General features: G+C 40.3%; 5 protein-coding genes across 5 annotated transcripts; 2 read left to right on the plus strand and 3 right to left on the minus strand. All coding sequences in view use genetic code 12, as the record gives it.

Annotated features, from left to right (window-relative positions):
* Nucleotides 1-252: 252 nt before the first annotated feature.
* On the minus strand, nt 253-8,988 carry TEL1 (phosphatidylinositol kinase; the record flags this gene model as incomplete). Its single annotated transcript, XM_001384350.1, has 2 exons — nt 253-8,051; nt 8,073-8,988. The coding sequence occupies 2 exons, from the start codon at nt 8,986-8,988 to the stop codon at nt 253-255; spliced, it is 8,715 nt and encodes a 2,904-aa protein (XP_001384387.2).
* A 1,608-nt stretch (nt 8,989-10,596) lies between these two features.
* GCV1 (Aminomethyl transferase) lies at nt 10,597-11,846 on the plus strand. The gene has a single exon (XM_001384015.1). The coding sequence runs from the start codon at nt 10,633-10,635 to the stop codon at nt 11,812-11,814; it is 1,182 nt and encodes a 393-aa protein (XP_001384052.1). The 5' UTR covers nt 10,597-10,632; the 3' UTR covers nt 11,815-11,846.
* Nucleotides 11,847-13,542: 1,696 nt separating this feature from the next.
* On the plus strand, nt 13,543-14,256 carry PICST_31311 (predicted protein; the record flags this gene model as incomplete). Its single annotated transcript, XM_001384016.1, has 1 exon — nt 13,543-14,256. The coding sequence occupies one exon, from the start codon at nt 13,543-13,545 to the stop codon at nt 14,254-14,256; it is 714 nt and encodes a 237-aa protein (XP_001384053.2).
* A 405-nt stretch (nt 14,257-14,661) lies between these two features.
* ADH5 (NAD/NADP dependent alcohol dehydrogenase) lies at nt 14,662-15,777 on the minus strand (the record flags this gene model as incomplete). Its single annotated transcript, XM_001384351.1, has 1 exon — nt 14,662-15,777. The coding sequence occupies one exon, from the start codon at nt 15,775-15,777 to the stop codon at nt 14,662-14,664; it is 1,116 nt and encodes a 371-aa protein (XP_001384388.1).
* Nucleotides 15,778-16,867: 1,090 nt separating this feature from the next.
* On the minus strand, nt 16,868-18,814 carry SRP72 (part of the signal recognition particle (SRP) ribonucleoprotein (RNP) complex; the record flags this gene model as incomplete). Its single annotated transcript, XM_001384352.1, has 1 exon — nt 16,868-18,814. One exon carries the CDS (start codon nt 18,812-18,814, stop codon nt 16,868-16,870), a length of 1,947 nt encoding a protein of 648 aa, XP_001384389.1.
* Between the last annotated feature and the right edge of the window lie 53 nt (nt 18,815-18,867).

Consider the following 18,867-nt stretch of genomic DNA (forward strand, 5'->3'; position numbering starts at 1 on the left):
ACGATATGGCAATGATATCCTGATCAAGCAATTGATTCCACAATTGCTTCGGTCGAAGAATCCAGCTACCTCGATTTCTTGTATGAATCAAAATCTACAACCTCATTTTCTGGGGAATTGCGACTTTCCTTTTTTTGGCTATTCTAGCGATAGTACCCAATAATAAGATATTTTGCAATCATAATTCTATATATATCTATAAGGATTCCTATGGTACATTTTAAAAATAACAGTACTGGTGAAAACCAGGTCTCAATAGAAGGGACACCAGCCAAAGTATATAAGTGCCAAATTGTCGGGGCTTGAAGCTTCTTGTACCAATTCTCTTACTGTAGCTTCCACACTGAGTCCACCTACAGCCAACTTGTTGGCCACACCAAGAACTGCTCTGCCAGCTTCAGAACCATCTTCTTGAAGCTTTACACTAGTGACGCCGCCACCTTCTTCCTGTAATTTCTTCTTACGAATAGGGGATATGGACCACGAATACAACGGATCCCATCTCAAAACTTCAAGAATAGACAAGATGTTCTCCTTGTTTTCTTGCAACACTCGGAAGGTGTGTTCACAAGACCTTTTGAAAACACCTTCCACACCAGTACTTCCAAACCCGTCAACTATGTCTCTAGTCAATCTGAACGGAACGGTTTCTGGGATGGGCAATCTAGTTCCCTGGTCAAAGGCCACACCAAGATCAATATGGATTGGCTCGCCAGTACTTTTATCCAATAAGATATTATTACAGTGCCTATCCCCCAAACCCAATATATGGCCAACAATTGAGGTTGTTGCAATTCCTCTCGTGTAAGCGATCCTACTATCAAACCAAACATCAGGAGTGAGAAATGTATCCATAAAGAAATGATGTAGAACTGGTTTGATTTTGTCTGTGATATGTCTGAAAACTCTTTGACGTTCCAATTTTTCTCCCGACTGGCATTCTTTCATCAATTCCCTTGCCTTTTCAAGTTTTATCTTGTCGTACTTCAAATGATAAGGTTTAATAATATCAATAAGTGCAATAGAATTCGCCACAAACTCAATAATTCCGGCAGTTGGGCCAAGTGGAACAGCCTTGTAGGTTCTGATTGTCAAATTTCTCTTTGCAGCATCCTTGTCTTTAATGAAAATTTGATTAACCTTCTCAAATACCTGCTCCATAATTGAGTCTTGGCGTAAGTCGTCTGTACCATGCTTCAATAACATCCTATGAGTCGTACCATCTGAAAGGGTGAATGTAGCAATTTTGGGCAAACTCAACCCTGAAGCAGCAATTGAAACCTTCTCATCAATTTTAGCAAGGACAGGAACATCTCTATAATTACTGTTCTGATCTACTGCGAGATCCTTTGTTGGTGGTGGTATTCTTGACAAGCCATGTAGCCAGTAATTCCCAATATCCAACTTTTCCAAGTGCAACGATTTTCCTCGAGACACCTTGTGAGCCGAAAGAATAGATGCTTCCAAACAGAAAGATTCAATTGGTTTCAAAGTCTGGGAAACAAATATTGTATCGGCTGAAAGAAGTCTATTCCAGATTTTGCGGGCTGCCGCACGTTTGGAACCCATTATAGCATCTTTCAGATCGCTTGTAAGTTTCTCATTCATCAAGGAGAAAAGTTGATACAATGTGTGGTAGGGATGAGCAGTACATATCTTATGGACAATTTCTGACAACGTTCTCTGGAACTCTGTGCTCTCATTAGCCAATCTCGAAATCAATTGTGTGCTCAAATTAACCAAGAGGTACGAAGGAATTCCAAGGATTTGCAAACGCAACTTATCATTCAACTCATCTTTAAACGACAATTCCAACCAAAGAGCAAGGAACTTATCTAAAGGCTCCTGGTTATCCCATCCAATACTTTCCAAGTAGTATTGGATCGCCCTTTCGGAAAAGTCTTCTCTGCTTCGCTTTGCCCTTTCCAAGTCAGATACCTCACTCAGCAACTGATTTTTCAATTTCGAATAGAATCTTTGAACTGATTTCTTCTCTTCAGCTGGAACACTTGTGCGTCCATAGTGTGCCTTCAATTCTTCGATTTCCACCTTTTTTTCCATCACCTGTTTCTCCAACTTCGAAATTTCTTCATTCAAATTCCTCGACTTATACTGATTCTCACAGTATTTTGCTAGCATTTGGAATATCTTTCTTTGCTCGCTGCCATCCGACAATTCAAGAGCTTTTTCAGAGATTGGCCTTACATACTCTTCCATAATGAAGTCTGGCGCAGCCTGTCTTGACTCTGATAACCAGCGAACAGTGAGTGCCTTGAGATACGTTTCCGAATGATTGTAGTTCGTAAGAGGAGAATCAATACCCTTATTCATAGACTCAGTAGAGATCATGGCGACAGGAATACTAGTTTGTCCATTGGACCATAGAGTACACGCAGAGACGAACTCAACAAGCTCCTTGATACCTTTCACTTCTTGAAGTTTTGTTTTGGCTACCGAATCAGCACAAATCATAGCATTGATCATTTTCTGTACTTCCTTGGAACTACTTGTCAATTTGTTATATCTTACCAAGTAGTTGAGTACCCCGAGCCATGCATTCTCCTGAGAGATATTTCTTGCTTCAACAGGGTAATCTGCCAATATTTGAAATGCAATTCGTCTCGCCAAAATGATACTTTCGGAAAGAGAGCTATCTGACTTTTCAAACCAATCAGTTTCCTTGTCGAAGCCAAACACAATTTCATTTAAATCCTTAACATCTTTCGTGAACAAACTTTCAATGCTGGATATAGTTGCTAATGACTTCATCCACACCATTGTGTTAAGTCTGTAGTCCTTCAGGCTCAAAGAATCATTAATTAGTCTATCCTTTTTCAATAGCACATCAACGAGTGTTTCTTGACAAACCTCTAAGGAACGGTAGGGATAATCATGGACCTGTTTCAAGACTTTATAGACAATTTCCTGTTCTGTGATGGCATCTTTCGGTATCGGGATGTCCCAACTGTTCAATTTCCACCCCCAATCATATACCTGATCCTGGAGTTGAAATAAGCTGGTGGAATTACTTAATATTCGAGACACACCCAACATACCACTGCTATTCATTGATTGAAGAATATTTGTTGGTCGACTTCCAAAGCTTAACGCAATCGACGAATCAAAAATGGCACTGCTGAATGCCAATTGTTCCATGGAAGACGAATTTCTATTCACCATTGACAACACAAAATCCAATGATGGCTCCTCTTTCAATCCAAAGATCAAATCCTCGTCATCTATTGATTCATAGACTTTTCTTGTTAGAGTATTACTAACCAATATGCTTCTTTTGGGGTCTTCATAAAAACATGCCTCGAGAAGCATCATGGAAGTTTTATATCTATTAATTGATGCTGCCATTTCACTAAATGATACCACATCTAAGTCCCGAGTGACATCCACGAATTGACCGAGACCCATTTGAGCTCCCATTCGTAGATACAAGACGACATCTAGAAAGAATGAAATACACATTGTATCCTTGGTTCTGATACTGGAGAATTGAGACAACAACATCCTTATATTCTTGATAGCAACTTTACCTTTTGTAAGAAGATAAAAACATATCAAATTAGGTAATTGTTTGGCAGAAAAAGAATTAACTTTTGCAGCAAACGTTGAAATCAACGGAGCAATTGAGGTGGAACTAGCCAATTCTTGATTTATCGCAAGAAACAATCTGGTAGACCAAATACCGAAACTGGAAGTGGAGATAAGACTGTCAAGATTGTTGATAACATAACTTAATGTATCTCCAAGAAAATCTAACTCATATTCATCATTGAGCAAGATGCATGCGTGAAAATCAAGTGGTGTAATATGACCTTCAAGTTGTCTGTAAATATCATCAAAATCGAGAAACTTCAGAATTTCTGACTTCGACCGTTCGTATTTGTACATCAATACCCCCAAAATCGATTCTGCACAAGCAGCAACCTCGAAGTCGTCACTTAAAGAGTGTGCTATGACTTCTTTAACTAAGGGATTTAAACTGTTGACTTCTGATTGGAATGCTGCTGATGGAATCCCGCGATATTCATTTGAAGGAAACGCATACCCCGACTTATTCCATCCACCATGTAAATAATAGGATGACAAGTACTTTGCACTCCAGATATTGAATTTGTTAGTTTGAAGAGCGAATTGACCACTATTGCATTGCATCAAGATCTTGGCGACATTTTGGAGTTTGCCACTATCATTGTATTCATCGATTGTTTCAAAAGTCAAGGAAATTAAAATCAAGATATACTTAAATGTAGCATCAGTGAATATGGACATTTCTTTAGTGTCATTGAGATAAGTCTCCACGGTTAACGTAGAAAGAGTATTCTTAAATGATGCAGCATCTCTTTTCAACTGTCCAATTGCAGCCATCAATATTGGTCTAATCGTTCTCTTTTCGCCAATTCTCCTTGCGTAGCTCATTAATTGAGAACTTAATTCTCTATCTACAAGAGGTAAATTTTGCAGATTTAACATAACAGCAACCATACGAATGACAATAAGAAGGGTGGAGTTGTCACCATACGTGTGGAAATTGTCAACTTTTAAGAGGAGGTAAAACCGACAAATCTCAGGAAATAGGTCAGGAACACAGACGAAAGGATTTAAAGTGTCCACTATTAGGCTCATAATTTGCACATTATGAATATGTTCACTACCAAGAATGCAGATCAATTTAAGTTTTCGAATTACTACAATTTTCTGCTCATTGGAAAGCGATTGATGAAGAAGAAGTAGAGAAACCCGACGAAATATAAAGTATATCTGTCGCGGTTCCCAAAAGCTATCCTTCTTAGATCCATACTTTTCTGAAATTTTCTGCATTAGCTCCAACGACGAATTCAACGGCACCATTATCACTCCAGGAAAATTCAAGACTTTAGAATTCTTTGAAATCAAAGTACTTGCAACTTTATTGGAATTGTATTTATCAATTAGTAAGTCTTCTCTCGTTAAATCAGTGTGGCTAATTATCTCAGAAACAATTAGGATATGCTTATCAATAAACTCCTGTTTGAAAGAATCTTTTAAATAGGACAAGACGACATTGAAAACAGCATTTCTTATCCCTTCTCTTGTATAGGCAATGGAAATTATAAGCGGTAAGCTTTCAGAAACTAGAGTTGCCACGTCTGTATTTCTGAGTTTCGATAATGTTAGCCATAACGATTCGTAAGATCTTTCTTGGTCTTGTTTGGTACTTATTGTTATGGAAACCAACTCTTTGTGGTTTTCCAAGTAGAACTTTTCTTGATCAGGATAGCCGAATAAGAAATACGGAAACTGGTGCAAGCTGTCAAATTTCCACCAACACAAGAGAAGCTCAAGTTTGTAGGCTTTGAACAACACCCTTGGTTTTTCAATGCCAATAAATTCACAAATCATTTTCAAGCCATGTTCCAAGTATGGAACGAAAAATTTAAACCTAGAACATTCAAGCAAGTTAAATAATGATGAAAGCATGACCTGAGATGAGCTTAGAGTCAAGCTACTAAAGAACATCGCGTACGTTGCGCAGGTTTCAATTGACTCCTCTGGAGTTGAGAAATTCATGAACAATTCACTGTATAAGTTTGCTTGTGATAAAGAAGTGGAAGATTTCAATAGCATCACTAAATGGGGAACAAGGTCTATTTTGTTAGAATTAGAACAATTGGAGAATTTGAGGAGGAATATAGATGTAAGCTGGTTGGTAGTCATAAATGTCTCGTCATTAAGGTCCACGAATCGAATTATAAATTCGCAAAAGCTAGTCATTGCAACCTCGGTAAGAATCAAATCTTTAGTCCCACATTGTATTAACCACATACACATGTCATAGTAGTCCTTCTTGAAGTTCTCATCTGTAGCTTTGATAACAATAGGCAACACTATCTTCAAAAACTGTGAAATAGTGGTTAATGTCAATTCTGATCGCTCATAGTTCTGATCAACCAATATCTTTTCACCAAATATTCTAACTAATCTTCCAAGTAGGTCTAAAGGTACGGACAAAATGTCAAATGAATTTGTTTCAAACTCTTTAACCAAAGCGTGAAATGCGTATACCAATTGGTTTGGCGGCAAATCATCAAAATAGGTACAGACAACTGTGAAGGTGACTCCCACGTCCTTTTCAATATACTTGTGTGTGACAAATATAAATTTGAGAACTTCGATACAAGGCACTTTCTCGTAATCTAACTGAAAACCACAATACTCCTGAGCCGATGATCCAAGAGAAGGTACTGGACTACTTCTATTAACATCCGAAAATTCCTCGTCAAATACACTTCTTGACTCTTGAACAACCACTTCTTCACCAAATTGCAGCACTATTTGCTCAGAGAATGTCTTCAATAGTCTATCAAAAGGGAATACTATAGCGAACTTCTTCTTCATCTCAGATCTTAAATATCCACTTCTATTACTGAAGATGTGATCAAGATCAATTTGATTGTATAACAGCAAAAAGTGCGTTAATTCCTCAATTGTCATTCTTCGAACCGCAATCGTCTTCAATATTTCACAACTTTGCTCTTCAAATAAAGACGCTACACTGTCAAATCGTGGCATTCCTCTTAGAGGACTGTAAATTCCTTGAGACACAAAGTACCATTCAAACAATAATGTTGAGGTAGAAAATCCGTGAACAGTTCCCAATATCCTCAGCATTAATTGTTCAATATTGTTGTTGCGACTTATTCCATCTATGACAAACAGTAACGAAGATGAAATAGGAGGTTTCTTTAAGGCAATGAATTCGTTCAAGTCTTCACTATAATTCAGAAATGAACACGCCTCGTATAGAGAGCCATTGTAGCTATCTGGTAGATACTTGGACTCGCGGACTGAAACGCTCTCACCAGAGATCCACATTATGAATTCAGCAAGACCCTGACATTCCAGTTGAAGGTCATTGCGTTTTACATCGAAGAAATGGCTCCATTTCAATAACAACCAGTCCTGGATTCTCTCGCCTAATATGAACTTCTTCGCCAGATTGTTGGCTCTGACAATCTTGGCTATAGAATACCAAAATAGAAAGCTCTCCGTAGAAATCGAGAATGGACCTACTATCTCTACCATATCTATGATACTGTCTATCTGAGATGTGAGCGATTCATCTAGTTTCTTGGTCAAATCATTTGAGTTACAAACCAAAGTGAATATGAGATTGCAGGAGTACTTGAACAACTCCTCATTCTTCACCAATGGCAAAGCAATGTTTAACAATAGTTGAGAGTAATGATGATGACGAGAATGCCAATTCAAAGACTTGATCTTGATCAAACCGTTACTTGCAAGAAGAGGCCAGAAGCTCAACTCAGAATACTTGAACAAATACAATATGTTTTTCATGATAATTGAAGCCCTGAAACTTCCATTGTCGTTGGATTCGCCTAAAGTGAAATCAAAAGTTGTGTCGTTAATACTTTTATCTATTGATTGAAATGTCCCATCTGGTGTCTCTGAGCTATCAGCATCTTCAGACTCAAACTCATTATCAAGATCAAACGCTTCAAGGTAGAAAGTCAAGATCTGCAAACCAACCTGCTGTTCACGAATGTCCTGACGTTCGCCAATCAATGTGTTACAGAATTCTAACAAATTTCGCGAGTTGGACAAAGCAATTCCTACGGTATCCCATTTCTGTCTTTTCTTAGGCTGCTGTTGTAGGATGGTCGACAAAACCAACATATTAGATGTTTTGGCTACGGTCTGTTTCAAACAGAAATACGAGTGAAGCAACTTGGTGAGCCCGAGACAGAGTAGCCACGGTTTATGATCTTGTGACTTCAAATATATGGAGTTTAAGTTGAACCAGTCTCGTCGAAGTGTCTCAGTGTGTAGTATTCCTATGCATCCTACATCTAGATGAAAATCCGACATCAGAAGACGTGATATAAGGCTGATTATAAGGTTACCAATACTGTGAACCAAGTACTCGTTGGAATCTGCAGACACTTTTCCGCTGAATGGCAACAATCGTTTTGGTTCATCGCGAGTTTCGCTTACAAAGGAACGAATCAGAATGTCATCTTCATCTTCGTCAGACTCTTCTGGCTGATGTGGTTGTTCACTTATCATAGTACCATTATCGTCTGTGAGCTTGGGAAGCTTCAGTAGATCAATATAGTTGTGAGTAGCGGAAAGGTTGAGAAAGACCAAGAACTCATTCATGAGCTTATCCAACTGGGTCAGATAGAAGCGCAGCATTATGTTAGTTCCCAAACGAATAAGTCTATTTACAAAGCGAAAGTCTTCAGTAGCGAGAACTATAATGAGTTTATTGATAATCTTGAAAATGGTAATAGCTAGAACAGACTCTTTAAGAGTCTTAGCTGCTTTCTCTAAAAGACTCAGAAGTCTAAAGTAAATCGTATGGTCTAGCAAATGCATATAGCTAATAGACATATGCGTGTCACATTGAAGAAGATTGGCCAATGCTGAAAACAGCTCCTGTAACAATTTTCCATGATTCGATATGCCTTGTATACCTTGCATATCGCTCAAGATGTCTGCTATCAAGTGGGTAACGAAGTTGAAGATCAGTTTCCATTCATCACGATTCAAGTGTTCTTTGAAGTAATTCTTGGAAATCACAGTAGATAAGATTCTTAGGAAATCGTACGAACACGGCTCTAGTTGTTGGTTATCTGCGGCGAAATTGGCTATGATTCCTTCTACCAAATCGTAGTAGCCACGAAATTTCAACTGTAACGACATATCATTGATGGCCCGTTCACATATGATTCTTACAGCAGAGGAGGCCCGACTCAATCGAAGCAGTACTGGTGCCAATTTGTTGTTGTAGTAGATTTTGGCCTCTTTCTTTATCAAGTCAAATATGCCCCGAATAAGAATTCGGAATTGTTTAGAGTTAAGTCTGAACTTAGCCAGAGTCATATCTTCTAGTAATGTCAAAGCATCATTGCGGTCTTTGATCTTAGACAGCTGCAACGACGACACTACCCTGTTGATGTCGAGGGTCGACATTGGTGAAGTGGATTCTATCTGAGTTGAATAGAGTAATCGAAAATTCGATTTGTAGACGCGAATAGGTGCAAAAAATGCATATAGAGAAATGAACCAGGAGGTAAGGAAGAGTGATAACTAGAACAAGCAAATGCGTCGAGAAGCGTATTAAGATTAGAGAAGACGTCCAGAGACTACCTGGACTACCTGGACAAGCTGTTGAAATAGTTGAAACATTCTATTTGACTTGCGTTGTCTAAGGATTATGTCTCATAGTTAAGATAGGTCGAAATCTATATCTTGCGAGAGCTGCCAGTAAGAGATATGTTTCCTCTAGTTTATGAAACGATTCTCAGTCGTGTTCTCAAGAACATATATAATAAGAATACATAGGACCATTCACTGGTCTTTTGAAAATAGTGAGTTCTATGAACAATCAGAAACACTCGGCAACTATGTGCAATTGAATTGAATAAAGAAAGCACATTCCAAGTGTTAAAGAATCGAACGAATATCACACTAAACAAGAGAGAGACAATCCTATTACAATATCAAACCAGGAGACAGAACCAATCTACCATCATGTAGTCTTGTCTTTATCTTTTTTATGTTTCTAAATCGTGCTTCATCTGGTTCGCTTGTCTTGGCCCAATTAGGAAGTATGCTGCTACAATCTGACGATATTTGCACCCAAACATACTCAGAACTCATTAGATTAGAGGAAACCTACAAACTATTATAAACAGCGATATATACAACTAACATAAAATGTTCTCTTGTCGCATACACTTTATTCATGTTGGAACTCGAGGTAAGACAACTCTCTCCAGTGGAGGGAAATTTGAACTACACAGATACGGAGAGATGCCAATGTTCAACATGCCACTTTTGCCGAAGATGGCACCAAACATGTGTTCGAATGCTATTCTCTGGTCTTCTATTTCCTCCACTTTGGCTCTGTTCCTCGGTCTTCATCATTGGTGGACTTATCTACTACTGTGACGAGAGACCACTAAGATTCGACAGCTTTATTCAGGTGTTTTCGGCGATCATAGTATCTAATAACGAACACGAGAGTGAAGATCTTCGGTTTGTCAGCCACCACAATAAAACCAGAGCCAATTTGGTTAGCTTGGTGTGGTACAACTTTGTGGCTACGACTATGTACGGTTTCCTTATCTGGATGTTGATATATCCTCTTCTATATGGTATTCATAGGGTCCACTGAAGTTCGAGCTCCTAGACGAAATTATAAGGATGAGCTGGAGAAAAAAGAAAAAAGTTCGAGAATTTAGATACAACTACAAAGAAGAATAGAAGAATCCTATACACATATGTATATATATTTGTGTGATTGCACCGACTGATGAAACAAATAAATATATAAATTCTAGATAAATTTCACTGGATCCGTAAACCGTACTGCATATACCAGTATCGATAATTCTCTCCATCTGACTCCATCTGCCCGACGCGCATCCGACGAGCACCTGACTCTGGCTACCGAGTCAAAATCGAGTCAAAACATCTACAATTTTCACAACTTCAGAAATATATAAAGCTGAATATCCAATTTTTTCCATTGCTGGTTGTTCTTAGCTTCAGAGACTAGTATTCGTAGATTCCAGCCTCTCCATTGCGGCGTACATCTTTATTCTTTCAAAAATGTTCAGAGTCACCAACAAGAAATTCTATTCTACAGCCTCATCGCTCTTGAAGACCCCCTTGCACGAAGCCCACATTGAATTGGGTGGTAAGATGGTTCCCTACGCAGGGTTCGAGATGCCTGTCTTGTACAAGGACCAATCGCATATTGACTCTCACAATTGGGTCAGATCCAAAGTCGGTTTGTTTGACGTCAGCCACATGTTACAACACAACTTTTCTGGGGTGGATGCGAAAAACTTGCTTCAGAAGATTACACCTATCGACTTGAGCCAATTGCCAGTCAACAGCTCGAGTTTGTCTGTGTTATTGAATGAAAATGGAGGTGTAATTGACGACTGTATCATCACCAAACACGGCGAAGAAAAGTACTATATGGTCACCAACGCTGGATGTAGAGCTAAGGATATCAGCTTCATCAAGAAGGAAGCCGAAAACTTTAGTGGTGTAACCCACGAAACGTTTGAAGGAACCTTGTTGGCTATTCAGGGTCCAAAGGCTGTCGAAATCTTGCAAAAGTTCACCAACGAGGACTTGTCCAAGATCTACTTTGGACAGACCAAGTTTGTCAAGTTGGCTCCTATCGATGCCACCGTTCATTTGGCTAGATCTGGTTATACTGGTGAGGACGGGTTCGAGTTGTCGATTCCATCGTTGACTGCCGAAGAAAGCAAGCAATCTTTGGACTTTTTCTATACATTAATTCGCGAATATCCAGATGTTGTCAAGCCAATTGGGTTGGCCGCTAGAGACTCGTTGAGATTGGAAGCTGGTATGTGTCTTTATGGACACGAATTGACCGAAGAAATCACACCTATCCAAGCTTCATTGACCTGGTTGATTCCAAAGACCCGTAGAGACCAAGGTGGGTTCAACGGTGCATCCAAGATCTTGAGCCAGATCAACGACAAGAAGTTGGTCACAGCCAGAAGAATCGGTGTTTCTTCCAAGGGTCCATCACCAAGAGACGGCAACAAGATTTTCACCGAAGACGGCTCCGAGCAAATCGGTTACATCACCTCTGGCTCTCCATCTCCTACCTTGGGTGGAAACGTTGCCCAAGCCTACATCGACAAGAAGGCCAAGATCGGCAGCAAGATCAAGATCGAGATCAGGGGCAAGTTGAGAGAAGGTACCGTGGCCAAGTTGCCATTTGTGGCCAGCAACTTCTACAAGGCATAGATAGTATTTATTAATGAATGGAAGAAGGATAGGACATAGTAGACGAAGTAAAGTTAAAGGAAGAAGAAAGGGGAAAGTAAAGAGGAGACATGGTTCGGTAAAGGTAGGAATATACACTATAGAGTTTATACTATTTTCTCAATACTGTGCTTCCGAGAGGGACCTTACTTTAAACAATTGAGGCAGGAAGAGCTAACCCTGTTTGAAGGAGTCTAGTCGGATATCACGGTGCAACCCGAGTGTAAGTCAGGTAGATCCCAAGGTTCAAGAGGAGTACTAGTGAACGGCTCGAAGGAGTGGAAAATATTTCTATTTGCCTGAAAAAGACAAATTTGTGCATGAGATAGGAGAGCAAGTCCTACCACAATAGCATAACAAGAGCAGGAATAATAGTAGGCAAAGAAGTGTAGAATGGCACCATTCTAACGAGGTAATACCTTTATTGAGTAAATGGAGAATTTTTCACCTTGACATGGATTGCTGTCATTCCAGACAATGAGAATTCTACACTTTCTGGCTACGTAGGTTACAGTTCATAGAAACGACTATAGAAGCAGGTACTCAGCAAGACAATGAAGTTCCTGAAGGAGAGTTAGCCAGCTATTCTTGTGGAATGAGCCCGATAACAATCCGAAGAATGAAGCCGTACAACATCTAAGGTAGAGAATTGGTTTATAGCTGTCGGGTTCGTAGCTCTCTTGGTCGAATTATAATTGATTTACAAAATCCACTCGAAAAGATCAAAAGATCCCAACACAAGAAACCCTCTCTAACAGTCTCTCGTCATTTCTGTTCATACTCTGAAAACTCACAATTTCATATTCGTACGACTTTCTTACCATACAAAGCGAATTAGAATACGGTCCCATTGTTGGTGGAACAAGACTTCTAACAATAGACAATTAGCGAGACTAGCGTTTAGGCGGAGGGGTGCGACTTAACGAGTCCAGACTCAGAAGGGAGCCCCAGAAAGAGCCCATAATCAGCTTGGTACTACCTTTGACACCTCCACTGGACCAGTGCCTTCTTCTTCCAAACACCCTCTGCCATTGGCAGAGTCCGGCTACTCACCATTCCAACTCCTTGCGAGTCTCAGTGCGAAATCGGCTCTCCTTCTCACAGTCTACATTTCGCGGCCGCGTAGTCCATCTCCACATTGGCTCCTACCTTTTGGCTCGTGGACGCGTTTAGACGATATTTGGTTTTGTGGTGAGGCTTGCGCTCGAGCTCTCTCCCAGCAGCTGTCTCTACGGTCAAAGGCCCCTAACTTCTACGAGCCAATATGGTTCACGTTCTCGTTCTTCTAATACACATGTGATACAGAGCCCATCCCCGTCTTATGAACTCTTATTCAGTCCCGTGCCGTAGTGAAACAACTTTCTAGTTTCATTGTATTTCCCACCTGCCGTTCTGCCTCTTTTAACCCCTTCGTCCACAAAACGCACCTTGCTGCAGACGCGGTGGGTGCAACATTAATGCACCGTTTTGGAGCCAAGTCCTGCCTTTGTTGTGCCCGTTATAAAAGTTTGACAATTTCTCACTGAATAACCTCCCAGTTTTTCAGAGTATCTACAGATAACACAGAGAGTAAAGACAAAGATATCCTAGACAAATCTCATATATACACTGCATAGGTATAATTCGTAGATAGAGCACCTGGACAATTCTGTATTGAAACAAAAGTGTATCCAAACAACAGATCTAAACAGCCTTGTATCTATAACCACCATGTCTGCCACTCCTTCGCCTACGAAGAGGTCCGTGTTATCCCCCAAGCCTTCCAACATCTCCACTCCCTCGAGAAAGAACGGCACACCCATCTTTGTCTCATCCAAGTTGTCACCTGTGAAAACCATTCCTTCCAGATTGACGCCTTCTCCCAAAAAGCCGAAGTTGAACTTCACCATCTGGGAAGACAAAACACAGCCACAACAGCCAGAAATCTCCGAAGACTACATTTTCTCAAACAAGCAAAACCACAATGACCAGGAGAACATCTTGCAACCTAAAAAGAACCCCGCTGTCACGGTGAACAGACGTTCGCCAACCAGAGAGCCATTAGGAAATTTGAATATCCACGATTTCCCTGGCCACGTAACCTACGGTAGTGCTACTTCTTTGCAATTGACTGAACTCTACCAGCCTACGCATTACAACAACGAATTCAAGTCGTTGCACAAGTTCCTGAACATCCCTAGCTTCTTGACTCCAACTAGAAAAAATAACTCTAACATGGAGAAGTACTTAGTAAAGTCGCTGTCTGCTGTATACACCGAAGATGACGAGATCGATCTTGAACTCGACGATGCTGAAATGACTTTGGTCAAGAAACAATTGACACAAAACTCGACTAGAAAACATAGACGCTCCTATTCTGTAGGCAAAAATGACTCCAAGCTGGGCTTGATCAGAAGGAACAACTTCACAATCTTGTCCAACTAGGGCAACAAACCATTTATCGCATTTCACTTTCAATTCTTAAATAGGAACACTTCCACCTTTGATACCCTTCTAATATTTGCATCTTCGACTGTCTCATTATTTTCTCACTAGAATAGACACTTAATACCCTTCATTTCCCGTAGCATACATATTTGTGTCGTAACATCAAAACAACAGAGAATGTGCAAATCCTTGACATCTCGTATTCAGCTTTACCATCGAAGTCGTAGCATGACTGTTTGATAGCAGCAGCGGGTGTCTGGAAGGATCTTCCCGTAGACAGACTTTTTTTGTCTTTATCATCCAACCTCGCTGGTTATGGCTGCGAAAAACTATAAATACTACATTCCGCATCATCTCCGATTTGCAGCTGTCTATTTCTATACTCTATAACTACTTTGCTTTTTAGGCAGTGAAAGCCTTGTCAAAACCGGTGAACACGAATCTGTATCTAATGTCACCCTTGTCACATCTAGTCAACGCTTCGTGACAGCCGTCTTCACCAATTTGGATTTCCTCAACCCATGGCTTGACACCCTTTGCAGTAGCCAATTCCAACATCTGCAAAGCCTCAGTCTTAGATCCTAACAAAGACGAACCAAAAGATGCACCTTGGTGGAGGAAGGTGTGTGGAGACACTTGGATGTTGTCCTTGGTTGGTGGTAAACCCACAGAGACAAACTTCTTGTCGACCTTCAATACTTGTAAGTAGTTGTCAAGAACCAAACCGTCGATACCAGAAGCACAGTTCAAGATCAAGTCGAAGTGGTCGGCATACTTCTTCTTCCAGTCCTTTTCTTCAGCAGTAGCAATGAATTCATGAGCTCCCAACTTGAGAGCTTGTTCCTTCTTTGAAGAAGTTCTAGAAAAGGCAACAACATTGGCACCAAGGGCGTTGGCAAATTGAAGGGCGAGATGTCCAAGACCACCAATACCAATGATACCAACCGTCTTTCCCTTGGCATCGGTACCAAGGTTACGTACCAATGGAGAGTAGACAGTCAAACCAGCACACATCAAAGGAGCTGCATGTACGGTTTCCATAGCTTCTGGAATAGGGAATACGAATTGTTCGTTAGCAATGGAGTGGGAAGAGTAACCACCTTGGGTGATGTAGTCTTCAGCAGCAGCATCTACCGAGTTGTAAGTACCAGCACCGTCGGCACAGTATTGCTCGTTGTCGTGGGTACATCTGGAACAATCTCTACAGGAGTTGGAAGCTGCACCAATACCGACTCTGTCGCCAATCTTGACTTGGGTAACTTTATCACCAATGGCGATGACATGGCCAATAATTTCGTGACCTACGACAGCATCGTTTCTGAGCAATGGGGACCAATCGGCTTTCAAGGTAAGAATGTCGGAACCACAAAGACCACAGGCAATGTTCTTGACAACAACATCGTGTGGGTTGACGATTTTTCTCTTGTATTCCACCAACTTGGGCTTGTTCCAGTTTTCTGGCTTGTCAACTCCAAAACCTTGGAATGTGGCTGGGATAGTAGTTTCTTGAACAGTCATTGTAGTGAAGTATTGAAAGAGATTTGCTAGTAATCAAGAATTACCAAGAAAGATCAAGTATTTCAGCAAAATAGTGAATGGTTCCAACTTTTCAAGATCAGCGGCCCTTTTTATATTGACAGCGAGAGCATTGGGAATTCATGTCTATTTCGTGCATATTCCATTGTGAAATCACGAAGAAGTTGCTACGATAACGACAACTGCATTCAACGTTTATGGACCGGAATTGGCAGTCCATTATCCACTAATTTTTTTTCTGGGGCTTAAATTGCGCCCATAGAAACACAAATAGAATAGGTCACATACCTACCGTGAGGTCAATTGACTATTTCCCATTCAATGAAGATTGTTCCACTGAAGAGATAGTAGATACTTCAGCTTCTTCCATAGATCGGAATGTGTACCGGTTTTCCATTTTTCATTGCAAATATTTTTTCACAGGTGGGACAGCCCCACTATGTTGCAATCGATGAGGTCGGAATTGTGTTTTCCTGTGGATAGCATTCTGCTTCCTATTCAAGTAAGTGTATCCCAAACAATTTTCCGTAGATAAATAGCCAGTTGGAGTTGGACATTTTGGCCATATTGCAAATACAATACTTGAACTGGATAGAGAAACCACCACAAGAATTTGGAATTTGTAGTACTATTCAATTTCATGTCAATTATTATTACAGTTAATTTGAATTTGGTAAGTGTCAAAGCCCATAGAGACGCGTATATTAAAATTACGAAGTCCTATCTATGAAACGTTTAGCAGAATTCCGCAACACAAAGCTAGGGGATATGGACAGTTTGAAGTCCACCATTCGAAGGTAACTAATTGCCAAAGTCCGCACAGCTATTCAGTCCGAGGCCGCGCATGATTGAATATAAGTTCAAATTCTTCTAGTTTACCGGCCTTTTTCTCTTATAATTTTTCAAATTGTAGTTAGACCTTCCACTAAGTTATTTGTTTCTGAGTTTTGCTACTGAACAAATGAATGGCTCATTCCACTTGGCTGCTTATTATTGCTATATAGCTTTTATACACCTATTATGATTGACAGCCAATTGATGCTGAGTAAATATCTCGTTACGGTTTGGTTCTTTACTTCTTACCCTTCTTTTTTTTCTTGTTCTTGCTACCACTAGAAGCACCTGAAGTGGCTACTGGGGCTGGAGCTGGTGTTGGATCAAGTGCTCCTTGATGGCCTCCACCAAGTTTCTTCTTTTCCTTTCTGGTAGGCTTGTAGTAGGACCTCAACTTCATGGGCAACCACCTTTCATCGTCAAGCGACAAGTCTGCTTCAGGTTTGAGAACCTTAGTTGCAGAGAATTTAGGCTTAGAACGTTTTTTACTGACCTTAGAAGCAGAAACTTTGGGCTTCAAGATTGACTTGACCTTGGTAGGAATCAACGAGTCTATGTTGGTAGACAATAACTCCTCAACAGACTTGGCAGAAGATAGCTCTTCCACAGGCAACAAGTCGTTGGAAGTGTTTGTCAAAATCGATTTGATCAAACTGTCATTTTCGTTGAACTTGGAAAGGAACTCAAAGAGTTGAATTCCGCCCTGTTGGTTGCCTTGGTTCAAAGCCTTGAAGCCGATTATCCTGATGAAAAAGTAGTAGTTAACGTCGTCCTGCATTACCTTTTCTTCGGTAGCCAAAAGCTTTGTAACCAATTTGGTTAACAACTTCGACAAGCTGGAAGTCAAGTTGAGACTTTCGTACACTTTAATAAGTGTTCCAACCAAGGCCGGGGTGACGATTGGTTGTTCTAAGTTGAAGTCTACCAACTCTTCCAAAAGTGTCAATGATTGATCGAAGTTTCCTGCCTTATCATTCACAAATACCAACAACAACACAGCAATGATTAAGTTGTTAGAAAGCTTGTCGTTGTAGTTAGCCTTGACGTATTTGTATAATTTTCTACTGACTATTCTGTTTTTGTGCTCATCGTTGAGGTCTTTGAAATTTATGTCAAGAGACAACAATAACTTGTATGCCAAAGGGAAATAGTCTCCTGGAAAGTCTTGGATATATTTGGCAATAAATGAGTCACTGACTTGCGATTTGCTTAAAGTTCCCGTTGCATAGCGCAACAACACGTTATTCTTAAATATGACCTGGTACTGGAATTTGGTCAACTTCTGGCTCAATTTATGCAAATTTGTTTGATAGTTCAACTCCCTGTCTATTAAATTATAGTCTTTGGGTTCCTTGGCCAACGAGAAGATGTTGTTCTTGATGATGAGTTTGATCATGGCGTCGTTAATGGTGTCTGCGTTGCTTTCGTGCAAGATTTCCAAACTTTTGTCTGATTGACCAAGAATCTCGTAGATGTATGCCGATGTGATTTTAATGGGCAACAATTCAACCAACAAGTCTTCTTTAGAAAAGTCAGAGTTCTGTGTCAAACAGACAGACTCGGCCTTTTCTAAAAGCTCTATCGACTTGTGGAAGTTGTTGTTGGACAATTCGATCAAGGCTTCGTTGAAGAATAAATCGTAGTTTTCACCATACTCTTCAATGTTGAATTTCGATTCGACCTTGTTCTTCTGGTTGAAGTTCAACTGCGAAATCACCGATCTCTCATTGATGATCAAGTCCAACTTATTGTCGTATTTGTTGCTCTCGATCAACTCCTTGTACAATTGCAACGATTTTCCATAATCGCCGAGTTTATAGTAGTTCTGTGCGGCAATGTGCTTTAAGCCGATGGCAATACCCTCGTTTTCAACTTTGACAGACTTTAACAACTGCTCAAACTCAGCAGACTTTCCAAGCTTATAGTACACATAGCCAACTTCCAACACCAACGAATTCGAGAAGTAGTCGCCTTCAGGAACCTTCTTGATGATCTCGAAGGCCCTGTGGTACTTGTCCAAAAAGATAAGCGACACCAAACAGTTTTTGAAAGCCTTCAAGTCGTGGAAATTTTTCACTTTCGACAAGTATTCATATGAAACCGAATAGATATGTTCGTAGTCGGAAACATCAGTGATTTGGGCCACGTTCAACTTCTTGAACGCTTCGGCGATGGAATTGCTCATAGTAGAGTTTGTTTTCCTAGGATCTTCTGAAGGTTTGGCTCTTTAGCTGCTCT

This window comes from Scheffersomyces stipitis, chromosome 4, assembly GCF_000209165.1.
Source record: "Scheffersomyces stipitis CBS 6054 chromosome 4, complete sequence".
Taxonomy (NCBI): Eukaryota; Fungi; Ascomycota; class Pichiomycetes; order Serinales; family Debaryomycetaceae; genus Scheffersomyces; species Scheffersomyces stipitis.